At 43.0% G+C, this 26593-nt stretch overlaps 1 protein-coding gene across 1 annotated transcript; it reads left to right on the top strand.

The window, feature by feature from the left end:
- Nucleotides 1-21615, top strand: LOC129837353 (calbindin-like). Its single transcript, XM_055903453.1, has 11 exons — nt 1-276; nt 764-840; nt 5721-5795; nt 10451-10531; nt 10669-10725; nt 17681-17758; nt 17907-17962; nt 18068-18107; nt 18227-18280; nt 19472-19543; nt 20647-21615. The coding sequence occupies exons 1-11, from the start codon at nt 198-200 to the stop codon at nt 20776-20778; spliced, it is 801 nt and encodes a 266-aa protein (XP_055759428.1). The 5' UTR covers nt 1-197; the 3' UTR covers nt 20779-21615.
- Nucleotides 21616-26593: the final 4978 nt, after the last annotated feature.

Below are 26593 nucleotides of genomic sequence, written 5' to 3'. Positions count from 1 at the left end.
GCGGGAAGAGAGGGGGTGACTTGCGCGTTTGGCTAGTTTCCCAACGCTGGGGAAGGAGGGACGACAGTTAAAGATTAGCGTGATAGTGCTCCCTTTAAATACCGGGCACCGACTGATCAAAGCGTCCAATTCATTGCAGATCCTCGGCCAGTGCAGCTATCTGGTACGCGCTCCCGTCCCCAAACCTAACCCGAGACATGGCAAACGCGTACCTGCAAGGAGTAGAGATCTCTGCATCACAGTTCCTGGATATTTTTCACCATTATGATAACGATGGTAACTTATTCCTTAAGATTGTGGATTATTCATGGGGATGGCACTGAAGTAAAACGATTTTTGGGAAGTGTTGCGCCAAAGACCCTCATGTACCATTTGCGCTTTTTAGCGGGTTTTCGAAAATATGTAATAGCCTATATTGAATGAGAAAGTAGATTTAGCTGTCAAGACTGATATTTGCGTGACATTTGTTCTCTCAACTTTATCCATTGACAAATTGGATTGACAAATTATTTATTTAGAACCATTAACCACCATTTTATAGCGAACTGATCAATATTTACAAAACTATAAATGACTGGAAAATATGATTATAATAACGTGATAGGTTTTGGCACTAAAAATAAGATTCAGTCAAAGTATGATTCAGTCATACAACTGTCATGAAACAGCAAATGATGGATTTGATCCTGTGCGTTATGTTCTTAAACTTAATGTAGGCTACTTTACCCATGTCTTTGACTGATTTGGTGCTTACTTCTTGCAGGTAATGGATATATTGAAGGGAAGGAGTTGCAGAGTTTTATAAAAGAACTTCAGCAAGCTCGAAAACAGGCAGGACTTGTAAGTAAACTGAATTATTTTAAACTTTAAAACTTGAATGTATTGGCAGTCGGCCTGAACACTAATTGTCTTCTCAGACTGAACTGTTATCTATTTTTTAAATGCATTAGGTGTGACCCTCATTCGAATTACCTTCATCAGATAGGTCATACAGTAGGCTAGACATATAGACATTGTGAAAGCAATGGGTGGTTGATTAGGCTACTGGTGGTGCCACAGTTGAAAGCTTTCAAGTTAAAACATCGTGTGTGTGTGTGTGTGCGTGTGTGTGTGTGTGTGTGTGTGTGTGTGTGTGTGTGTGTGTGTGTGTGTGTGTGTGTGTGTGTGTGTGTGTGTGTGTGTGTGTGTGAATGTGTGAGAGAGGGATTGTTGTAAGTGGGGTGGGGAGAAAGAGAACTCAGTGCACCAGACGTTACAGGCACCAAGCCATTTTACCCCTGATGCTGGTATTATGTGCACACCCTACAAGTTTTGTGTCTGTTTCAGCAGTGACATAATGGTGTCTTGTCAACATCCTCATCACTCATAATAGTGCCATTTGCTTTTTATAATAATAATCAGTCATCTGAAATGTTTTTTTACTAGAATAATCAAAAGGTTGGATTATAAAATGCAGTACAGGGCATGTCATTGAGAACATTTAATTTACAGACGAGACTAAATTCATATTTTAGATTTCTTGTTGGTTCAATGATCACAGGGTTTTCTCAAGAGATTGAAATGGTGCATTTCATGTAACACTTCACTGAGCTTCCATTTTAAAGTACTGTCATGATATTGTGAAACTGGTTGTTCTTAATTGACCCTTCGCTAAGCACCACCTCCCTTGGTTACTGTTGCAACCATGGACAACATTTTCCCTGGAAGCACAATTCTCCCTTCTAACCACTGGTGAAATCCCCTCACAATGATCTCAAACTGTGTTTTTCATACACAATGAAATTATACACTGACTACCCCTTGCTAATCAAGAATTTCTCTGGTATGTTGTAGTGGACTGTCATTACAATTGCTTCACTGAAACCTGGTAAACTTATGTCTATGGCTCAGTCAAAGCGTACTAACCTCTTTTGGAGCTAACTAGTGCTCTCAAATCATTTCCTGATGTCAACAGCAGATTGGAGTTGTATTAAGAACATGGCAAACTTAGCTAGCTAACACACATTTCGAGAACAAGTTATATTTAGTGGCAAGCTTGCTTGCATTAGCAACGTTTGGTGGTCAATGAGCCTGAAAAATAGCTAACCAGATGAACTAGCAATCAATGTGACTAAAGTATAATTTTGGATTCTAAAAATACTCCATAAACAGGTTCTGGAATCACAATTACCCCTGGTGCACTATTACATTATTTAGCCATTTAAAACATGTTTCTTAAAGAAAACTACCCTCACTGACTTTTATGTGTTTCAAACATGAGCTCCTCCGAGGTGTAGTACTCGAGACAGTTGCTAACCATTGGAGTGCTGTGAATAGTTGGCCAGAATTCTGGGGCGGGGCTTAGCGAAGGGTCAATTGACATTGATTAATACATTATGACTAGTTATGAGGTGTCAAGTACATGCCTGGTCTACCAATATTTCATATGTCTTTCCACGCCTAAACGACTTATGGAACAACCTCATATTCCTGTTGCGTCAGATTGATGGGTTGATGGATGTATTTCCCACAATTCCATCTTGCTCAACTGTAAGCCCCAATGGGGAAAAGCAGTTTTGGAAAATTCTGTTTTCCATTCTGACCTTGTTATTTGACACTGGTATGTTTATTTGTGTCTCTACTCGGCGTTTTGGGGTCTGAATTGGATTGAGTCACCCATTGCTCAGTGACAAATAGCACTGCAGTGCACTCTCCTAGTTTGCATTTGGGAAAGGTTAAACACTTATTTCCCATTCTGTGTACAAGCAATTAGCCAAGCCTCTATAGAGCAAGCCATTTGGCACTCAATCCCAGATCTCTAAACAGGAGCAATGGCTCAACTTTTGCCAGACACTGAAAACACCTCTTGATTTACTCTGTGGGGAGAGGGCACGTTGGGGAGTTGATTATGGAAAATCGCAGCATTTACCTTAAAATTAAGTTCCCATTTACAACTGCCCAATCAATGCCCAGTGAGAAAACACAATTGAAGTGCAATTTGAAGTAGGATTGGAGTTATTAGCATATCTGACACCACCTTATGCAGAGAGATGCCAAAGATGGTTTCCACATTTTGCATGGGCATCATCACCAGAGAGATCAATACAGAGATCAATGATTGGTTTTGACTGCAGAGCGCATGCAGTGTGTAGATTGGCTCAGGGTCCTCTTACTTAGAAATTCCATTGAATTCAATCAAACATGCACTTTAACATTTGCAGAGTCACTTGATGTTGGATAGTGGACATGATTTTGATAATGTCATACAGCAATAAAGATGGCTTCCAAAGATGGCCGCCATGCATCTACTCAATGGACACACACATGGACTAGAAGAAGAGCTCACTCGTAGTACATCTTCCTTTCATACAACATAATCATTTTACCCCGAAAGACAAGGCCAATGTTATAATATTGCCTACTTTCTACGTGTACACTTGTTCTCCAGTGAGAATGCAAGGTGGTCTTCTTCTCTAGAGTTAACCTCTTGTGCCAGTTTCTCTGAAAGGAAAATTATGAAATGATAATGGTCGTATATTTGGAAGATATTTGGTCAGCGCTGGTGTGATACTGGGATTTACAGATATTTGTTTATAGCATCTCAGGATATGGCTCACATTGTTCTTGAAGCAATGCATTGCTTTTATTGATTGTGTTTTGTAGGTGAAATGCAAATGTAAAAATGTGTGTCCTACTGTGTTTATATTCCTATTATAGAAAGGCTCTATAAAACAGACATTAGTCATTACTAAGGTACTTTGATGTTCTCATAAAAACATATAGTACTAATGCATCACACCAATAGCGTCATTGCATTTTGTTACACCAGAAGTACATTCCTTTCCAATGGAACGCTGCGTGTGCCTTACAGCATTACGTTGCAGAGGCAGTTGCAGTGCGTTCTGTGTGGTGCATACGTTGGATTTATCGAACGTATGCGTTAAACTGTATACGTAGACGACTTGACAGAAATGGTAGCAGAAGGTGAATGTTGAACTTTTGTTGAACACATATCCAGATGATGCTGCGTACCATTTTGCGCAATGATGGTATAGGTGTGGTCGAGGTGTAAGATACACTAATATTGATCTTTTATCCTTGGATATCAAATGTAATCTAGTTTTTTTTTTTTTACATCTATCTTTCAACTAATTTACTTTTACCATCGACACAATGGGAGTGAGTGATCATAGTAAAGGCCATTGTCCATCTTTTACAGAAATGCTCAATTTGCAGCTTAAAGCCTAATTTATACCTTACACAAATATGCAACACAAGAATGCAATTAACTATGCATGTAATAAAGCCCACTTCAACAGGCTTACTGCAAGGCCATGTAGCAGATAAGTGCTACCCTTTAAGTGTTACACATCATACAGTATCACATTGTCACATGTAACACTTCCCAGTCCCAACATAGACAACCTCAAATGGCTGCCTTTAAAGGCCCAGTGTGTAGTCAAAAACGAGATTTTCCTGTTTTATATATATTTCCACACTATGAGGTTGTAATAATACTGTGAAAATTGCTAAGAAGCTGTTTTTGTTTCTTTTTGACAATTTTAATGGAAAACAATCACAGTAAGCTACTTGTTACCCATAAATAATTTGATATTGAGATAAAAATGGCTACATTGGACCTTTAAGAATATTCTATTATAACTTATTTTAGCATTCTCTAGAGGCACTTCGTATGCTTCTATGAAAGTACCTGACAGTATCAGTGCCTCGTCAACTCGAATCAGTTACACTGAACGTGTCAGTGGAGATCTCAATCCTTCCCCACCAGGCATTACATCAGTAGCTGGCTGGCTGTGCAGCCAGGTCAACTGTGATACAAGTCAGTATTCGACGTCCATCAATGTCTGAGGACGTCGGAAGATGACGTGGAACCAGCCTCTAGGGGCAACAGTGAGAGCTGTTACCTTCAAGTAGGTTTCGGTTTTGCTAGGGCGTTGTGAACGGGAATGGTAGATGGGCGTAAGCATCTGATTCGAAAGGTTGCACGTTTTAATCTAGCAATAGAATGTCGTTTTTTATATTTTGTTTTAAACCTATCCAAAACCTTAACCCTTACCTTAACCATCCATAGTTTATGCCTAACCTTAAGAATTTTGAATAATGCCTGAACTTAACCCTAACCATAAAAATTCTGCGTTAATGCGTAAACTTAACCTTAAACACTTTGAAACTTTACATTTAGAACAACTTCAAATTTGCCATTTGAAAAACATGGATCAATGTCTAATTCTGACGTGAGACTTTGAGAGCTGGTTGGGCCCCTCCGTACATGCATAATCAATGCATCGCTTGGCCATCTCTATGTGTGCAGCGATATGGACTGACCTGTGTCAAAACTCTATTAGAATTGTGCTCTGATGGGTGAAGATAACAACACTCGCTCCTAATCTAATTCAGATTGGATAACATGGCCGTCTGCTTAGCATGTTAAATGGTGTTTGTGAGGACACAAGGTATACAAGGTCTCTCACGGCACCAGGTGCCTACTAAATAGCCTTTCTAGATAATTGAGCAGATTACTGAGCCCTCATCTTATCAGTGCTTGTATTTCAAACTACTAAACTACTTCCCTGCATAAAACATAATTACTTGTTATAAGGATGTGTGAATCCCTATTTAGTTTCGTTGTTAACTAATTATATGTTTATATGTTGAGATGTGTCTGTAAAAGGCAAAAGCTACTGCAATTAATTGACACTGTAATTTTCTCTCTCTCATAGGAGCTTACAGACCAAATGAAGGCTTTTGTACAGGAATATGAGAAAAATACAGATGCCAAAATTGGAATTGTTGAGGTAAGAGTCTACATAAACTCATGATGCAGTAGGTTAAGGCCCACCTAGAATTTGGGACTTTCAGGGACACCGGATCTTGAAACACTGCCAGGTTTAGAGGGGGCTTCTCCCTCTATGAAAGGTGTTCAAATATCATTTTTAAAGACAGTCAATTTAGCCGTGCAGGGTCAAGTGGATTCATATCTCTGCTATAGATGGATACTCTGAAGCTTTAGCTGACAGACAGGCTCATTCAGCTGTACACCAACGCATGCAAACACACACAATGATTACACAAACATAGAGGTAATACGCATAATTTGAAAGTGGAAATAACATCTATTGTGTTTGGAATACGAGATTGCCGTTTAAATTAGATTCTTCAGCAGCATGATGGAAGAACAGGAGTCCTGTTTGAAAACACATTTTTGTCATGGGGTGTTTCAATGCCCCCGGAATGGTTCACTTGCAGCTGTCTGATGGCTAGTCTAGCGGGAGTAGTCTGAAAGTTTAGGCTGAGTCTCAAACCGGATTTACATTGCATTTCTCAGCAGCCAGCTGTGTTTGCTCACGGGAAAAACTGGTGGAATCAATATTGTTTTTCACGTTATTTAAAAAACAAAATGTGGCAGACCAGGGGGTTTGACATTTACACAGATCAGTCAGACACAAGTGTGATACCTCAGTTTCAAGGGTGTTTATTTGAAAAAGTAAACAATCCGATCTCCTTCAGGAGACCTCTTCCAGGTTACCACCTTCTGGGCTCCGTTGAACGCTGTCTCTTCTGGGGTAGAGCACCGAGCCCCTCAGTTCTAGCAGACCGTGAGGACGTCTGTCCGGTAGCAACCTCTCACTACCTCCAACCCTCCCGTGTGCTGCCCTCCTGAAAGCTTTATGGGCCCGTTACAGCTGGTGAGCAATCAGCCCCTTGATTACTCACCAGCCTCAATAAGGGGCTGATTGCTCACCAGCCTCAATCAGCCCCAATTAGTCCTGGCCGGAGGACCCATTGAGACCTGGCACATCTAGCAGAGGGAGCCACCGTCGCATGATGTAGACTCTGCCTGTCACCAGGCCTTGACGAGTCTCCCCCTGGTGGTTTTGTCTGCTGTACACCACACAAGAATCACCTGGTGACTTGATCATTTGTGTCCTTTCCCCTGGCCATCCAGACCAGGGGATCATGGTCCGTGACCAGGTTGAAGTGGGTGCCCAACAGGTAATACTTAAGAGTGTCTAGCGCCCACTTCACCGCTAGACACTCTTTCTCGACAAACGAGTACTTATTTTCTCAGGGTATCAACTTCCGGGTTATGTACATGATGGGGTGTTCCTCCCCATCATGTACCTGGGACAGGACGGCCCCTAGTTCCGTGTCGCAGGCATCCAGCTGCACCAGCATCGGTACTTGGAAATCGCGCGTCACGAGAATTGGGAGCACAGGACTTTCTTCAGGCACCTGAACACCGCTTCGGTCTCATCCGACCACTTCACTGTTTTTGGGAGGCGGGCACTGGTCAGATCGATAAGGGCTATAGCCGCAAAGTTGGGGATTAACCAGCTATAGTATCCCGCCAGCACCAGGAAGGACTTGACCTGTGCCTTGGGGAAGGGGCCAGTCACGAACCGCCTGGACCTTCCTCTCCTTGGGTTTGATGTTCCCATGTCTGATCAAATATCCCAGGTACTTCACCTCCTTTAACCCCAGCATGCATTTCTTGGGATTCGCTGTCAATCCGGCCTGCATGGGCACATCCAGGACCGCCTAGAGGAGCGTCAGGTGTTCTTCCCAACCTTGGCTGTGGATGATGATGTCATCCAAATAGGCCGCTGCGTACTGTTGGTGGGGTCGGAGGACTCGGTCCATCAGGCGCTGGAACGTGGGCAGGGCTCCATGGAGACTGAACGGGAGGACCCGATATTGGTATAAACTGTCCGGTGTCGAGAATGCTTTTCCCAGGAGGAGGCTGCCAAGGGTACCTGCCAATATCCCTTGGTCAGGTCCAGGATGCTGATGTACTGGACATTTCCCAACCGGTCGATGAGCTCGTCCCCCCTTGGAAAACACGGCGGTGTGCCGATCGATGAGCTCCCGGGGGGGCTTGCTTCTGGGCCGATCCGAGGTCCGCATTGCTCGAGACCACCACTGGTCCCGTCGACGTCCCGGGTTTTAACCACAACACGGCCAAGGCTGTCCTCACGTGCCACCTCTTCAATAGGTTCATGTGGTAAATCTGTTGGTGTTTCCGTCTCCCTGGCTGCTGTACGTGGTAATTTACGGGTCCCAGCTTCTCTGTCACCTTATATGGTCCGTGCCATGTTGCCAGGAACTTACTTTCCGCAGTAGGGATTAAAACTCCCGGGTGGCGCAGTGGTCTAGGGCACTGCATCGCAGTGCTAGCTGCGCCACCAGAGTCTCTGGGTTCGCGCCCAGGCTGGGCTGGGTTCGCGAACAGGCTCTGTCGCAGCCGGCCGCAACCGGGAGGTCCGTGGGGCGAAGCATAATTGGCATAGCATCGTCCGGGTTAGGCCGGTAGGGATATCCTTGTCTCAGTATGTAAAAATATGTAATAAAATGTATGCACTCTACTGTAAGTCGCTCTGGATAACAGCGTCTGCTAAATGACAAAAAATGTAAATGTAAAAATGTAAAACTAGCACCTTCTCACCCACATGGAACTCTCGGGGCTGGGTACCCCGATTGTAGACCTTGGCTTGGGCGCACTGGGCATTTGCCATATGTTCCCTTACCACTGGCTATATGCCTGTCATCCGCTCCCTCATCGTTTCTACGTGTTCCACCACGCTGCGTAAGGGGGTCGGCTAGGCTTCCCACACCTCCATGGCGAGATCCAGTAGGCCGCTTGGTCTCCTCCGTAGAGGAGTTCAAAAGGGGAAAACCCAGTGGAGGCCTGGGACACTTTCAATTTCGGATCATCCCACTGGAAATTGAAGAGGGGCAGCATGGGTTCCTCCTCCGGTTGTTCACCAGGTGAGGTTGGTTCCGGCACCCCCTCAGACCCCCAACTCCGGGTCCGTAGACACAGGGTTGGCAACCGCTTGCTTCCGGTCCGCGCAGGTGACGGTCCATCCTCTCTCTCGTCGGTCGCCAGCTCATACTCTTATTCCCAGCTCGTGCCTCCACAATGCTGCGAACAGCAAACAATCTCGTTCCACGAGGAGGGATACCAGCAACTCAGGTACGACACCCTCCAGCATCTGGCAGCTCCCTTGTGGCATCACGATGGTGGCCTGCCTGGTCGAATAACGCTTGGTGTCGCCGTGGACACAGGAGAAGGACACAGCGTTATCACACTCCCGGAATCCAACAGAGCGTGTGTGTCGTGACCATTGCCTTTCACCGGCACCATGGTTACTGGTGGTTCACTGTGGGCCCAACATGAGCTGACATAGTTTACTGCATGGCCTGACTAATCTCCAGGGCCCGCTGATGACATTGACTCCTCTTGACCCGGGCAATTCCATGCGAGGTGTTCCCGGGCGCCACACTCAAAACATCTCCTTTGGTCTTCATCCACGTGGGGTTGTTAGCGGCGGGTCGACTCTCCCCCGGCTGTCTCTCCGCGGGTGTGCAGTCCCATAGCCCAGCTGACTGTCAGATTGGGGAGTACGGTGGTGGGGTCATCCTTCTGTCCCCTCCGACAGACTTGGCCTGCATCCCCTTCAGCAGGGCCTCTGTATTCTGGTGCGTCTCCACAGCTCAGTCCTCCAAGGTCTGGGCGCGTAGGCTCGCCGGCCTCTTCATGTGAGGTAGCGCCATTAAGAAGCGGTCCACGACCGCATTGTTGATAACAAGGAGGATGGCTACGTCGGTTAGGAGCCATGCCCTGGTGATTTACAGTAGGTCGCTCATCTGGGCTCGTGGGGGAAGCTTCGGCCACAAATCTCCAGTCGTGAACCAGTTGGGCCCGACGGGCCAGGCTGTACCCGTAGCGGCTGAGTACCTCCCTCTTGAGACAGTCGTGGTTAGCCGCCTGTTTGGTGTTGAGTTCATAATATGCCTTTTGGACGTCTCCGGACAGGAACGGGGCCAGCAGACTCGCCGCCTTCACCTTGGGCCAACCTTCCCGGAGTATTGTCCATTCAAACGTGCAGAGGTAGGTCTCGATGTCGTCATCCTCCGTTGATACTGCGTAAACGTCAACCCTGGTCTGACCACGTTCTCAGACTTGCCCTGTCCGGGTAGCAACCCTCCCATGTACTGCCCTACTGGCAGCTTTATGGGCCCAGTATGGCTGGTGAGCAATCACCCCCTCTGTCTGTCACCAGGCCTTGACGAGACTCGCTTGTCCGCGGTACGCCACAATGATGGCATTGAATCAACGTGAAAAACTGATTGGATTTGCAAAAAGTAATCAACATAAGGGAATTTAGTCTTTTTTTCACCCAACTTTAACCTAAATCCAATGACATAGTGACATTTTTTGTTGATTTCACATTGAATTCTTGTTAGTTGACAACTCAACCAAATGTAAATCAAAACTAGACGTTTAAATGACATCTGTGCCCAGTGGGTGGTGGCTAAACTGTCATTGGGTGCCATTGTTTGCAACTGATCAACTGTTAAAAATAAATGGGATGTTCAACCAATGTAACCATGTTTCAGGACAATACAGTGTGATCTCTTGTATATTTTCCTCTTTTCTCTGTCACAGCTAGTACAAATATTGCCCACAGAGGAGAACTTCTTGTTATTTTTCCGGCAACAGTTGAAGTCTTGTGCGGAATTTATGCAGGTATTTTTCTATTAACCAAGATTATCTATTTAAATGTTTTCAAGTGACTCATGACATAAACATAGTTTTTAACTGATTTAACTATTCTCTCCTAATTGATGATACAAACCCCTCTTTCACTCATTGTCTCATTCCAGGCTTGGCGATGTTATGATGCAGACCATAGTGGCTACATTGAAGCAGATGAGCTGAAGGTGAGCAATGCCTGCCGGTGTGTGTAGTGCCTCCCAATTCGTGTCTAGATGAACTGTCTCCCTGTCCTCCCTATTTCATTATGAGGATATAGGCTCACAAGGAGCCTCTGAGGTCAATGCTCATCTGGACTGTAACTTGAAATCACTTTTTATTGTAAATCATTTTAGTAATTGAGCATTTTGTAGGAATCCCAGGGGAGTTTTGTTTTTCTTAACCCGTATACCAAAGTTTCACTCATGTACAGTACCAGTCAAAAGTTTGTACACACCTATTCATTCAAGTTTGTACACACCTATTCATTTTTCTTTATTTGTACTATTTTCTACATTGTAGAATAATAGTGAAGACATCAAAACTATGAAATAACACATATGGAATCATGTAGTAACCAAAAAAGTGTTAAAAGAATCAAAATATATTTTAGATTCTTCAAAGTAGCCACTCTTTGCCTTGATGACAGCTTTGCACACTATTGGCATTCTCTCAACCAGCTTCATGAGGTAGTCACCTGGAATGCTTTTCCAACCGTCTTGAAGGAGTTTGCACATATGCTGAGCACTTGTTGGCATATGCTGAGCACTTTTCCTTCACTCTGCGGTCCAACTCATCCCAAACCATCTCAATTGGGTTGAGGTCAGGTGATTGTGGAGGCCAGGTCATCTCATGCAGCACTCCATCACTCTCCTTCTTGGTCAAATAGCCCTTACACAGCCTGGTTGTGTGTTTTAGTTCATTGTCCTTTTGAAAAGCAAATGATAGTCCCACTAAGCGCAAATCAGATGGGATGATGTATCGCTGCAGAATTCTGTGGTAGCCATGCTGGTTTAGTGTGCCTTGAATTCTAAATAAATCACTGACCGTGTCACCAGCAAAGCACCCCCACACCATAACACCCACCTCCTCCTCCATGCTTGACTTTGGGAACCACACATGCAGAGATCATCCGTTCACCTACTCCGCATCTCACAAAGACATGGCGGTTGAAACCAAAAATCTTACATTTGGACTCATCAGACCAAAGGACAGATTTACACCGGTCTAATGTCCATTGCTTGTGTTTCTTGGCCAAAGCAAGTCTCTTCTTCTTATTGGTGTCCTTTAGTGGTGGTTTCTTTGCAGCAATTTGACCATGAAGGCCTGATTCACGCAGCCTCCTCTGAACAGTTGATGTTGAGATGTGTCTGTTACTTGAACTCTGTGAAGCATTTATTTGGGCTGCAATCTGAGGTGCAGTTAATTGCCGATTTCTGAGGCTGGTAACTCTAATGAACTTATCCTCTGCAGCAGAGGTTACGCTGGGTCTTCCTTTCCTGTGGTTGTCCTCATGAGAGACAGTTTCATCATAGTGCTTGATGGTTTTTTGCGACTGCACTTGAAGAAACTTTCAAAGTTCTTGAAATTTTCCGGACTGATTGATATTCATGTCTTAAAGTAATGATGGACTCTTTGCTTATTTGAGCTGTTCTTGCCATAATATGGACTTGGTCTTTTTCCAAATTTGGCTATCTTCTGTATACCACCCTACCTTGTCACAACACAACTGATTGTCTCAAACGCATTATGAAGGAAAGAAATTCCACAAATTAACTTAACAAGGCACACCTGTTCGTTGAAATGCATTCCAGGTGACTACCTCATGAAGCTTGTTGAGAGAATGCCAAGAGTGTGCAACGCTGCCATCAAGGCAAAGGGTGGCTACTTTGAAGAATCTCAAATATAAAATATATTTTGATTTGTTTAACACTTTTTTGGTTACTACATGATTCCATATGTGTTATTTCATAGTTTTGATGTCTTCACTATTATTCTACAATATAGAACATAGTCAAAATAAAGAAAAACCCTTGAATGAGTAGGTATGTCCAAACTTTTGACTGGTACTGTACGTTGGCTATGACCTTCCCTAGAGTAGTGTCAAGGAAGTTGTGGAATAATGAAGTTGGATTGATGTGCACTCTGAGTGATAAGAAAGGGGGATCAGAATTCCAGACGTATGCTTGAGGTTCTAGGGGTCCGAGGTTAATGTGGGGTCAGAGATCAGACAACCTAGAGTATATTTCACACCGAGTCGTGCTCAACTCTTTATTAACTGAATCATGTCTTTGTATTAGTATGCATGCCAATACACACCCACATGTATTTTCATTACCTTGAACCATCAGGTACACATAGGCACCAAGACCCACACATTCGACCCCCTCCACACAGATGCAAACCACAAACCTCCTTCAAACCGCAATAACTTAAATTAATAGTTAAAAGACATTACAGGGTTAGCTTTGCCGGTGAGTGTTTTGATAACGATGACACTGTCAACAGCCAAGCACTTTACTGCAAGACCTAAGAGGTAGTTTGGAAAGTGTATCATATTTAGCAGGTTTTTTTTTCAGTATGCATGAAACCGAATGATTTAGAAAGCACAAACCATTTAAGAATTTAGTTGTACTCTGTGTCATACAGTCAGGTCCAAAATTATTGGCATCCTTGATAAAGATGAGAAAAAATTCTGTATAAAATAAATACAAATATTGAGCTATACACTCTATCTAGAACCTAAAAAGGGTTATTTGGCTCTCCATAGGATAGCCCTTTGAATAACCCTTTTTGGTTCCAAGTAGAACCCTTTTGGTTCTATATGGAACCCAAAAGAGTTTAACCTGGAACAAAAATGTTTAGCAAACTCCAGGTGTTAACATTTCTCTGATGACATGAAAATAGAAATCTTGGTCAGGGAGATGACCAAGAAATCAATGGCCACTCTGACAGAACTACAGAGTTCTTTGGCTGAGATGGGAGAACCTGCCAGAAGGACAACAGTCTCTGCAGCACTTCATCAATCTGGTAGAGTGGCCAGACGGAAGCCATTCCTGAGAAAAATACACATGACAACACGCTTGGAGTTTGCCAAAAGCCACATGAAAGACTGAGATAATTGAATCCCTTTGAAAATCTGTGGAAAGACTTGAAGATTGCTGTTAGCCGCCGCTCCCCATCTAATTTAACAGAGCTTGAGAAAATCTCCAAATCCAGATGTGCAAAGCTGATACAGACATACCCAAGACGACTCAAAGCTGATACAGACATACCTAAGACGACTCAAAGCTGTCAACACCGCCAAAGGTGCCTCTACAAAGTATTGACTCAGGGTGTGAATACTTTTGTAAATTAGATATTTCTGTATTTCATCTTCAATAAATTTGCAAAAATGTCTAAACATTATCACTTTGTCATTATGGGGTGTTGTGTGTAGATGGGTGAGGGGGAAAAAATCTATGTAATCAATTTTGAATTCAGGCTGTAACCCCCCTTTTGGCATTCTTCCTATTTCGTTGACTAACAACCTGGAATTAAAATTGATTTTTTTAGGGGTTTGTATCATTTGATTTACACAACATGCCTACCACTTTGAAGATGCAACATCTTTTTGTGAAACAAATAAGAGAAAACAGAACTTGAGCGTGCATAACTATTCACCCCAAAAGTCAATACTTTGTAGAGACACCTTTTCAGCAATTACATCTGCAAGTCTCTTGGGGTATGTCTCTATAAGCTTGGCACATCTAGGCACTGGGATTTTTGCCCATTCTTCAAGGAAAAACTGCTCCAGCTCCTTCAAGTTGGATGGGTTCCACTGGTGTACAGCAATCTTTAAGTCATACCACCGATTCTCAATTGGATTGAGGTCTGGGCTTTGACTATGCCATTCCAAGACATTTAAATGTTTCCCCTTAAACCACTCGAGTGTTGCTTTAGGAGTATGCTTAGGGTCATGGTACTGCTGGAAGGTCAACCTCCCAGTCTCAGTCTCAAATCTCTGGAAGACTGAAACAGGTTTCCCTCAAGAATGTCCTTGTATTTAGCACCACCCATCATTCCTTCAATTCTGACCAGTTTCCTAGTCCCTGCCAATGAAAAACATCTCCACCGCATGATGCTGCTGGTGATGAGAGGTGTTGGGTTTGCGCCAGACATAGCGTTTTCCTTGATGGTCAAAAAGCTACATTTTTGTCTCATCTGACCAGAGTACCTTCTTCCATATGTTTGGGGAGTCTCCGTTTGGCAAACATCAAACGTGTTTGCTTATTTTTTTCTTTAAGCAATGGCTTTTTTTCTGGCCACTCTTCCGTAAAGCCCAGCTCTGTGGAGTGTACGGCTTAAAGTGGTCCTATGGACAGATACTCCAATCTCCGCTTTGCAGCTCCTTCAGGGTTATCTTTCGTCTCTTTGTTGCCTCTCTGATTAATGCCCTCCTTGCCTGGTCTGTGAGTTTTGGTGGGCGGCCCTCTCTTGGCAGGTTTGTTGTGGTGCCATATTCTTTCCATTTTTTACCAATGGATTTAAGGGTGCTCCGTCAGATGTTCAAAGTTACGGATATTTTTTTATAACCCAACCCTGATCTGTATTTCTCCACAACTTTATCCAGCTCCTTGGTCGTCATGGTGCCGCTTGCTTGGTTGTGCCCCTTGCTTGGTGGTGTTGCAGACTCTGGGTCCTTTCAGAACAGGTGTATATATACTGAGATCATATGACAGATCATGTGACACTTACATAAAGTCAGTCTGTGTGCAATCTAACTAATTATGTAACTTCTGAAGGTAATTGGTTGCACCAGATCTTATTTAGGGGTTTCATAGCAAAGGGGGTGAATACATATGCACCACTTTTCCGTTTTTTAATTTTTTGAAACAAGTTTTTTTTCCATTTTACTTCACCAAATTGGACTATTTTGTGTATGTCCATTACATGAAATCCAAATAAAAATCTATTTAAATTACAGGTTGTATTGCAACAAAATAGGAAAATCGGGGGATGAATACTTTTGCAAGGCACTATATATTGTACACTCAACATAAACTGAAAAATTTAATTATTTTATACTAACACAGTTGCTCAGAGAGAGATGTTGTTTAACAAGTAATACTTTTTTTCACAACAAAATAGGGGTCAAAATGATTGGCACCCCTGTTTTCAATACCTCACCTTGCGAGGATAATGGTACTGAGCCTTTTTCAAAAATGTTTTATGGATTAGAGAACACATTGGAAAGCATCTTAGACGCTTTCTTCATACAGATCCATGGTATCCTTCATCTGTCTGTATGGACCTCTTCAATTCAAACCAAAGGTTTTGAATGGGGTTCAAGTCCGGAGACTGAGATGGCCATTGCAAAATGTAGATTTTTGTGGTCAACTAACCATGTCCTTGTGGATTTTGATGTGTGCTTGGGGTTATTGTCTTGCTGGAAGATCCACTTGTGGCCAAGTTTCTGCCTCCTGGCAGACACAACCAGGTTTTTGTCTAAAATGTCCTGGTACTGGGTAAAGTTCATGATGACATTGACCTTAAAAAGGGCCCCAGGACCAGTGGAAGGAAAATAGCCCAATAACAAAGATCCACCTGCATATTTTACAGTAGGTATGGGGATTTTTTGTGCATATTCATATTTTTTGCGACACCAAACCCACCACTGGCATGCGTGAAACCCACCCCTGGCGTGAGTGAGACCCACCACTGGCGTGAGTGAAACCCACCACTGGCGTGAGTGAAACCCACCACAGGCGTGCGTGAAACCCACCACTGGCGTGAGTGAAACCCACCACTGGAGTGAGTGAAACCCACCACAGGCGTGAGTGAAACCCACCACTGTCGTGAGTGAAACCCACCACTGGCGTGAGTGAAACCCACCACTGGCGTGTGTGAAACCCACCACAGGCGTGTGTGAAACCCACCACAGGCGTGTGTGAAACCCACCACTGGCGTGTGTAAAACCCACCACTGGCGTGAGTGAAACCCACCACTGGCGTGAGTGAAACCCACCACTGGCGTGTGTGAAACCCACCACTGGCTTGAGTGAAACCCACTACTGGCGTGAGTGAAACCCACCACTGGCGTGAGTGAAACCCACCACTGGCTTGAGTGAAACCCACTACTGGCTTGAGTGAAACCCACTACTGGCGTGAGTGAAACCCACCACGGGCGTGAGTGAAACCCACTACTGGCTTGAGTGAAACCCACTACTGGCGTGAGTGAAACCCACCACTGGCTTGAGTGAAACCCACTACTGGCGTGAGTGAAACCCACTACTGGCGTGAGTGAAACCCACCACTGGCTTGAGTGAAACCCACTACTGGCGTGAGTGAAACCCACCACTGGCGTGAGTGAAACCCACCACTGGCGTGAGTGAAACCCACTACTGGGTACTTGTCCGTTTGGTCAGACGGCTGGCTCTAGGCAGAGTCTGGGTAGGTCCATATTTCTTCCATTTCCCAATGATGGAGACCACTGTGATCTTGGAAACTTTCAACACTTTAGAAATAGTTTTATACCCTTCCCCAGATATATGCCTCGTCACAATTATAGCTCAAGAGATCTACAGACAGTTCCTTGGACTTCATGGTACAGCTTCTGCTCTGACATACACTGTCATCTGTGGGAATATAGACAGGTGTGGTTCTTTCTAAATCATGTCCAAATCATTGAATTGGCCACAGGTGGACTCCAATCAAGTTGTAGCGACATCTCAAGGATGATCAAAGGAAATTGGATGCACCTGAGCTCAATTTAGAGTCATAGCAAAGGGTTGTTAATACTTATGTCAATTAGTTATTTGTGTATTTCATTTTCAATACATTTGCTAAACTTTCTAAAAACATGTTTTCACTTTGTCGTTATGGGGTATTGTGTTTAGAAGGGTGAGAACTTTTCTCAATTTAATCAATTTTGAATTCAGGCTATAACACAACACAATGTGGAATAAGTCAAGGGATATGAATACTTTATGAAGACACCGTAGCTCAGTATTTGTATTTATTTTATAGTCTTTTTTGCTCATCTTTATCAAGGGTGCCAATATTTTTGAACCTGACTCTACCTCCCAGACAGCATTGCATTTAAAATGTGTCTGCTATAGCAGGTGTTGTCAAAATGATCTTTCTGCTTTTGCTTCATTTCCAGAACTTTTTGAAAGATCTTCTTCAGAAGGCTAAGAAACCATATGACGAAAAGAAGTTAGACGAGTATACACATACCACAGTAAGAATCTAGTTTATACTTATGCAGCTAGCCTCAGCAACAACATTGAGAAGACTGTAGCTAAATGGCTACAACAAATAGCTCTGTACAGTGTAGTCCTTCATTTTCTGTTTTGTAGAGACTTAATTTGTTTATTTTTATCTTCCAGCTCAAAATATTCGACTCAAACCACGATGGGAAGTTGTGTTTGGCAGAAATGGCGAGGTCTGCTTATGAAGTTCTCCTGTGTGATATGAATGATATATCTGTCTACACATCGTGCTGTTTATGGCCTGAACACAATTCTTCCAATGTGTGTTTTTTTAACAGGTTGCTACCGGATGAGGAGAACTTTCTACTCAAGTTTCAGGTTGGTGGTTATTCCCAGAGTAAATCCAAGAGGGAATTGGAAAAAATCAGATTGACCTTGACTCATTTGTCTCCTCTCCCTCTATTTTCCTCCCCCTCTCTCTAATCTTTCTGTCACAGAATGTGAAGATGGTGAGGAGAGAGTTCAACAAGATCTTTGAGTTATACGATCAGGTACATTCCAGTAATACATTGTCATTATGCACCCTCTCAAAAAAAGAAGAATCACTCTCTGATATGGCTTTTTGAATGTTTCAATGCATCTCAAGACACGGTATGAACAAGGACAGAAAGTGCTTCAGACAGTGCTAGTCTAGGCAATTGCTGCTCTCCAGGGATGCACTCCCTCAATCTTTCTCTCTTATCCTCTTTATCTATTTCTCCTTCTCTTTCTTGCTCTCGTTCTTTCCCTGTCTATCTTCCTATTGCCCTTATTTGTATGCACAATGGATACAGTACATGGCCCCCCCTGTCCCCATCACTCTTTCTCTCGCTATTACTCTCTTGCTCTCTCTCTTCCCCATCCACCCCACCCTCTCCCTCTTTCCTCTCTCTCTCCCCCTATAATGTATGACTGTCCCTGGAGTAGGGTGGCGGGTCGGCCCATTCCTTCTCTCCCGTGGCAGCGACTGTGATCCATATTGACTGGCAGGTTCATGTTGCGTAGGCGGGCAGGGAGGCTGGCAGGCAGGGAGGCTGACAGGCAAACAGACAGGGAGGCGGGCAGACAGACAAGGAGGTGGGCAGGGAGGAGTTCTGGGCCTTGCTGTTATGTGACATCCAGACAGGTAATTGGAGCAGCAAATGACAACACATTATTTAGTTTGCCTGTAGAGCATTACAGGATAATTAATCTGAGTGGCTGGCTGATCATGCTTTTACATTTGTTTTAATCTTCGACCATACAGTAGAACCTGTTCCACATGGTTCCTGATGATGGCGCTCTTGTTGCCAACACAGAGGATTGATTGCTAGACTCTGTGGTACAGTATTTCTATTGTTCTGAATGGAGTTGGACACACAGAGAACTCCCCTAAAGTGGATAGGGATATCCTTGTAAAGGTATCAGCGATGTGGTTATAATATTGCTTTCGGGGCACACAAGCCAGTAAGCACACAGATGACCAAAAACAAACAGTTCAAATTCATGAATAGAAAATATGAGCAAATATCAGAAGGGCCCATGAACAGGCTGTTCAAATATACACATCTGTTCATTAGGCCTATTGTTTTGTTTGTAAACTGAGAGTAGGCTTGTGAGATGCAACGTGCCATCATGTTGACACTGCATACCAAACCCAAAGGCGGGCTAAATGGTGTGACATTGTGTGTCTCTGTCCCTCTCTCTGTCTCTGTCTCTCTCAGGATGAGAATGGCTATATGGATGAGAATGAGCTGGATGCCCTCCTCAAAGATTTGTGTGAGAAGAACAAGAAGGTGGGTTTCCATTCTGTTTCATTGATGGAGAAGAGCGGAGACTAAGGGCAAGATTCAATCAGTTCCGCCTTAACCCGCGATAATCGAGAAGAACTGCATAGCAGTCTCATTGTTTTTATTTAGGCGATGTCTGAGGTGTAACTGCGTTGGAGCTGTTAAGTCAGCAAGCGGCTCCCGGCGTTATACTTATCGCGGACATTGTCATTGGATGCGCCAAGTTGAATTAGTAATAAACCTACACCGCTAAAACACCAGCTATGCGGGTGTCAGCTTTCACTGGTTAACGCTTGATCTGATTGGATCTAGGTCTGAATAGTCCAAACAAATCAAAAACATTTCATCTTGAGACTTCAAATATCACAGAGGGCCTCGTTTGTTGCCTGTGGTGATATGATTGGCCTGAGGACAATTACAATACCTCTTCAAACAAACTAATAAGAGCATGCTTAGAACTGGACAGATATCCAATATCTCTGTCTGTCTCACTGTCTCGCTCACTCTCTCTGTCTCTCTCTGTCTCACACTCTCTGTCTCTCTGTCTGTCTGTCTGTCGCTCTCTGTCTCTCTCGCTCTCTCGCTCTCTGGCTCTCTGGCTCTCTGTCTCTCTCGCTCTCTGTCTCTCTCGCTCTCTCTGTCTCTCTCGCTCTCTCTCGCTGTCTCTGTCTCTCTCGCTCTCTCTCGCTGTCTCTCTCTCGCTCTCTGTCTGTCTGTCTCTCTCGCTCTCTGTCTGTCTGTCTGTCTCGCTCTCTGTCTGTCTGTCTCTGTCTATCTCTCTCTGTGTGTCTCTGTCTGTCTGTCTGTCTCTGTCTGTTTCTGTCTGTTTCTGTCTGTCTCTCTTGCTCTCTCACTCTCACAGCTAACTTTAAAAAAAAATTCTGGATGTCAATATATCAAAGCCATATGTGACCTGCATGCAGAGCCTACTCTTTTTTTTTTTGTGCAAATATTTTGTGTCATCTTTATGAGCTAAGCTTTGGGCCGGCGACCATCTCAAAGCCGCGGGGGATTTTGAAATGAAAAAGTAGGGTCAATGTCAAATCTATAAAAGTCAAGGGAAGAAAATGACAAGTTGGATATCTTCATCTGTTTCTTGTCTCCGACAGGTGCTGGAAGTCAACAAAATCCCCACATATAAGACCGCCATTATGGCGCTATCAGACGGGGGCAAGCTGTACAGGACAGAGCTAGCGCTGGTGCTCTGTGCTGAGGACATTTCAGCCCCTGCCCCCTTATAAACCACTCCCCTTTCCACCTAACCACACCCCCTCCATCCCCTTCCAACCCACCTCCCTTCCCCTCACTCATGAAGTGTGTAAAGATACTGTCGCTTGAAACTCCTAGGGTGTATTTTTGTTTCAGTTTTTGCTTTTCTTTCAAGAAATCTGTCAATATGCCAGTGAGTGTGTGCATAGCTAGGGCACATTATCAGAGACATAGGATGTCACATACTTTTCAAACCTTTTGTTTCTATACTCTTTGTAAATGTACAGATTTTTGTAACAATGAGATTGATACCACCATTGAAAGTCCCTGTACTTTGTCCTCTCTATACTACATACTCCAGGACTGTAGCCTCTCATTGGCTGAAAGAGAGGGTGTGTCCCCTACTGACAAATGACAACAATGTTTACCGTATTGTTAATTAATATCTCTACACCAAATAGTCAAACTACTAGTAACAATAACTTATACTATTAGAATTATATCCCTCCATTAGCCTAAGCAATATGTTACTAAAATGTTTCTGTAATGTTGTGCATGGAAACAAAAAATAGCGGAAGAACAGTTCCGTGATGTGAGACAATTTTAAGCGATATATCGTTTTGCAGTGCATGTTAGTTGCTGAAGGCTAGCCTTGTGTGGAGGTACTACTGAATGGACAAGCACATATCTCGGAGTTGTGTAGCCTAACCCCCGTGACCCCTGACCTGCCCTGTGTATAACGATGGTGCCAGTCTCTGATGTGCTACATGGACCTTTTTTTGCACTGTTAACAATGCCATGCCCCACCATGCTGGGCACCAGAAACACTGTGTAAGATGTAATAAACTCAATTCAACAACTACCTTAAACCCCAACTGTGTGCATCACTGTGTTGCTATTTGACTGACGAAGGGGGGAATTGACAATGTCAAGAACGATATGGATGACACAAAATAGTAATTGATTTAATTTGAAAATAACAAAAAAACGTTATATACACTGAGTGTCCAAAACATTAAGAACACCTGCTCTTTCCATGACACAGACTGACCAGGTGAAAACAGGAGAAAGCTATGCTCCCTTATTGATGTCACTTGTTAAATCCACTTCAATCAGATGAAGGGAGGAGACAGGTTAAAGAAGGATTTTTAATCCTCGAGACATGGATTGTGTATGTGTGCCATTCAAAGGGAGAATGGGCAAGACAAAAGATTTAAGTGCCTTTGCTCAGTGCATGTTAGTAGGTGCCAGGCACGCCAGTTTGTGTCAAGAACTGCAACGCTGCTGGATTTTTCACACTCAACAGTTTCATGTGTGTCAAAAAGAAAGGAGGACCAAGGCACTCTTCATATAATTAATTAAAATGCCTTTATTAGTATGGCATGTTCAATAGAAACAAAGTTGTTTAAAAACCGACGCGTTTCAGCTGCATGGCCTTCGTCAGGGAGTACAGAAATAGGAGAATACAATGTCCTCTTTTGAAAGGCTTTTTTAGCCCTAATTAGAAGAGGGAGTGGTTACCAAATTGGACACACCTAGTAAGCAATAATATACACATGAAAAGGTGAAATACTGTAGCTATGTTATCATGAGCATACAACTCCAAGCTAGAAGCATCAGAACACCCAGAGAGGCAGTTCCAACCCTAACCATGACTGGGAGAAGTGTCCAGAACAAGAAAGCAATATATTCCACAGTACACCAGACCACAGCAAAGCATGAACAACAGTCCAAACATAGCTGAGGGCAATTGAGCAAAATGTCCACTAGATGACAGCAAATGGACCCATCACGACCCTACAGGAAGGGTCGTGATGGAAAAAGGAAAATTTCAGAACACAGTGACATTTCTAACAAAGCACAATGTGATGAGATCTTGAAAGAGAAAGTAGACACATTCACTCTGACATTGAAGCAAGACAAGCTAAGAAAATTTAGAAGAGATTAAGTAGATTATAGAGATGGCAAGGTCTTTGCCTGGAGAAGACCAACACGCAAGAATTCAGAATCACATCTGCAGAGAAGGAAGCCTAGATCTGTTTCTTTCAACTTTACAAGCAGTGACGATGAGGATCACCCCAGACGCTCAGAGGCCAGCTCCTCCCAAGATTTTTTAGATCAGGAAGAGGAGTCACGCAGGTTCCTCAACAAGAGAGGAAGAGGATGCGGAAGAGGCCAACACGGAGCAGGACCAGAACAAGGCTGTGATCAACATTTCTGGAGAACCCCTTTCTGATAATTGCATAATGGTATTGTCTAAAGGACTGTCCTTTGCCCCCACATATTCAACTAATGAATTTAATACAAAGATTGACCTATTTAGTTTCTAGAGGAATCTACATCTGAAGGCCTGGTACAGGCAAAACATCTCTCCAACAACAGACGCCAGTGTCTCAGGTCAGGCAGTTTCTGGTCCCTTAAAAACACCTTTTAAGCCCAAGTCCACTTTTTGTCCCATAGTCCAGAATGCCACACTAAATACATTTGCCAAGAAAGTTAATTTTGATGTGGAGAATCTGTTTACGGGTAAAATTGATTCCAACAAAACACGACGTAATCTTTCTAAGACAGAGAGGGATGCAGTTGAATCATTGTCCAAAAATGAACGGATTGTAATTAAAAAAGCAGACAAAGGTGGTGCTACAGTAGTATGGTGTAAAGACAAATATGTGACAGAAGCCTACCGTCAATTAGACAATGACGAATTCTACCAATCTCTTACCTTCAACCCTACAGAGGACCTAAAAACTGAATTGAAAGGGATCCTCACAGAAGCTAAGGAAAATGGTTACATTTCAGACAATGAGTTCAAATTTCTTTTCAATGGCAGTCCGCGTATGGCTTCTTTTTACCTTCTTCCAAAAATCCACAAAAATCTTGAAAACCCCCCAGGCAGACCAGTCATTAGTGGTAATGAAAGTCTGACAGAACCCATCTCTAAGTACATTGATTAATTTATTAAGCCTTTTCTGATATCACTTCCAGCCTATCTTCAAGATACCACAGATGTGTTGAACAAAATTAAGGAATTGAAGAATATAGGTACAGCTTCCTTTTTAGTCACCATGGATGTGGAGTCTCTATACACCACCATTGAGCATCAACAAGGTTTGGCAGCGATGCACCATTTCTTGAGTACCCGGCCTGAAACTGAGATGCCTCCTACAGAATTCATTGTATCACTGACTGAATGGACTCTTAATCATAACATCTTTATCTTCCAGGACCGTATTTTTAAACAGGTCAAAGGATGTGCCATGGGAGCTTGCTACAGCCCTTCCTACGCTGGTTTGTACTTGGGTAAATGGGAAAATGACTTCATTTTGGATCCTTCTAATAACCATTTCTTTGACCGGATTATATGGTGGGGACGCTATATTGATGATGTTTGCCTGTTTTGGTCCGGCTCAGAAGATGAACTTATTTCCTTCCACCAATACCTTAACAGCATTAACCCTAACATCAAACTAACTATGGAAAACAGCAAGGATAACATTCATTTTTTGGACCTCGACATTAGTAAAAATGACAAAGGTTGTTTGCACACATCAATCTTTAGGAAGCCTACAGATGGGAATACCATTCTGAGGGCAGACAGCTTTCACCCCAAAAGGCTAAAAGAGAATATTCCATATGGCCAATTCCAAAGAGTCCGCAGAATTTGCGATCAGGAAATAAACTACAGTGTCAAATCTGCTGAATTGGAGAATCGCTTTTTGGATCGGGGCTACAGCGTTCAGGTCTTAAAAGATGCAGGTATAAGGGCTGGATTACTTGACAGAGAGAACTTGTTACGAAGAGGAGTGCCTCGTGATACATCAGAGAGAGTGTATTTTGTTACAAAATACAGCACTGAAGCAGAGAACATTAAAAGAATCATTAAAAATAATTGGGGAATCATCCAAAGTGATACGCTACTACGCCATGTCTTTCCTGAACCACCAGTCATAAGCTTTAAGAGATGTCCTACCCTAAATGACAAATTAGTCCACAGTTATCTTCCGGGTGACTCTCAAAAAACTTGGCTTGACCACAAAACCAAGGGCTCTTTTAAATGTAACCAGTGCAACCATTGCAGTAATATTGCACAGAAAATGTATTTTGTTGACACAGCTTCTGAAATGGAGTATTACCTCAAGCATTTTATTAACTGCAAAACCACTCATGTCATCTATAGATTAGAATGTCCACAGTGCAAGGTGTTCTACATTGGACGGACAAAGAGACGCCTTCAAGATCGCTTGGCGGAACACAAGTACGCCATACGGGCAGGCAATGAAGACTACCCCATGGCAAGGCACTACAAGTCCTTACACCATGGCAACCCTGCCTCCCTACAAGCTATGGGTATTGATCATGTTCCGGCCTCAATTAGAAAAGGGGACCGTCTTAAACAGTTAAAACAAGAGGAAAGTTTTGGGATTTACAAACTACAGGCCACTAAGTACCCTGGTTTAAATGAAGATAAAGATTTCTCACCCTTCCTGTAGGGTCGTGATGGGTCCATTTGCTGTCATCTAGTGGACATTTTGCTCAATTGCCCTCAGCTATGTTTGGACTGTTGTTCATGTTTTGCTGTGGTCTGGTGTACTGTGGAATATATTGCTTTCTTGTTCTGGACACTTCTCCCAGTCATGGTTAGGGTTGGAACTGCCTCTCTGGGTGTTCTGATGCTTCTAGCTTGGAGTTGTATGCTCATGATAACATAGCTACAGTATTTCACCTTTTCATGTGTATATTATTGCTTACTAGGTGTGTCCAATTTGGTAACCACTCCCTCTTCTAATTAGGGCTAAAAAAGCCTTTCAAAAGAGGACATTGTATTCTCCTATTTCTGTACTCCCTGACGAAGGCCATGCAGCTGAAACGCGTCGGTTTTTAAACAACTTTGTTTCTATTGAACATGCCATACTAATAAAGGCATTTTAATTAATTATATGAAGAGTGCCTTGGTCCTCCTTTATTTTTGATGACCAATTTACACCTTTTACCAAAGAGCACCTTCTATCTACCAAAATATACTATAGTGTACCTTAGTAGCGCTTCCCTTCCTCCTCTTTCTACTAGTTTCATGTGTGTATCAAGAATGGTTCTCCACCCAAAGGACATCCAGCCAACTTGACTCCAATGCTTCCCACAGTTGTGTCAACATGGGCCAGCATCCCTTGTAGAGTTCATGCCGACGAATTGAGGCTGTTCTGAGGGTTAAAGAGAGGGATGCAAGTTGCAACTTAATATTAGGAAGGTGTTCCTAATGTTTGGTATACTCAGTGTGTGTGTGTGTCTATATTTGTATATATATATATATATATATATATATATATATATATATATATATATATATATATATATAAGCTATATATATATATATATAAGCTATATATATATATATATAAGCTATATATATATATAAGCTATATATATATATAAGCTATATATATATATATATATATATATATATATATAAGCTATATATATATATATATATATAAGCTATATATATAAGCTATATATATATAAGCTATATACGGGTGTCGTCAGATCTGGTGGACAGGAGAACAGAATTAACATAGGTATTTGAAAGCTATTCTGAACAGCACAATTAAGCTGTGCCTTAAACGAAGTCAGAGACTCTACAGCCCTGATATTGACTGGAAGTTCCACAGTCGAGGAGCCGCAAAGCTGAAAGACCCCGTCACCCATAAATGTTTGTCTGCAGTGGGGATGCTGAACGGAGACGGACCTGGAGGAGCGAAGGGTGTGTGTGGGGTAGGAGGGTAGAATGAGGTCAGACAAATACTTGGCTCCAGAGTTGTGGATAGTTTGGTAGGTGTGAACCAGGATTTT

Source organism: Salvelinus fontinalis, chromosome 38 (assembly GCF_029448725.1).
Source record: "Salvelinus fontinalis isolate EN_2023a chromosome 38, ASM2944872v1, whole genome shotgun sequence".
Taxonomy (NCBI): domain Eukaryota; kingdom Metazoa; phylum Chordata; class Actinopteri; order Salmoniformes; family Salmonidae; genus Salvelinus; species Salvelinus fontinalis.
Note: the sequence above shows the minus strand (reverse complement) of the source record. Positions and strands in the feature narration are given on the sequence as shown.

Bases quoted from the DNA above. Each gene is read 5' to 3' on its own strand.
- LOC129837353 (XM_055903453.1), top strand. From the start codon at position 198: ATGGCAAACGCGTACCTGCAAGGAGTAGAGATCTCTGCATCACAGTTC. The intron at 841-5,720 runs GTAAGTAAACTG...TCTCTCTCATAG, and splicing joins CTCGAAAACAGGCAGGACTT to GAGCTTACAGACCAAATGAA. The intron at 19,544-20,646 runs GTGGGTTTCCAT...TGTCTCCGACAG, and splicing joins TGTGTGAGAAGAACAAGAAG to GTGCTGGAAGTCAACAAAAT.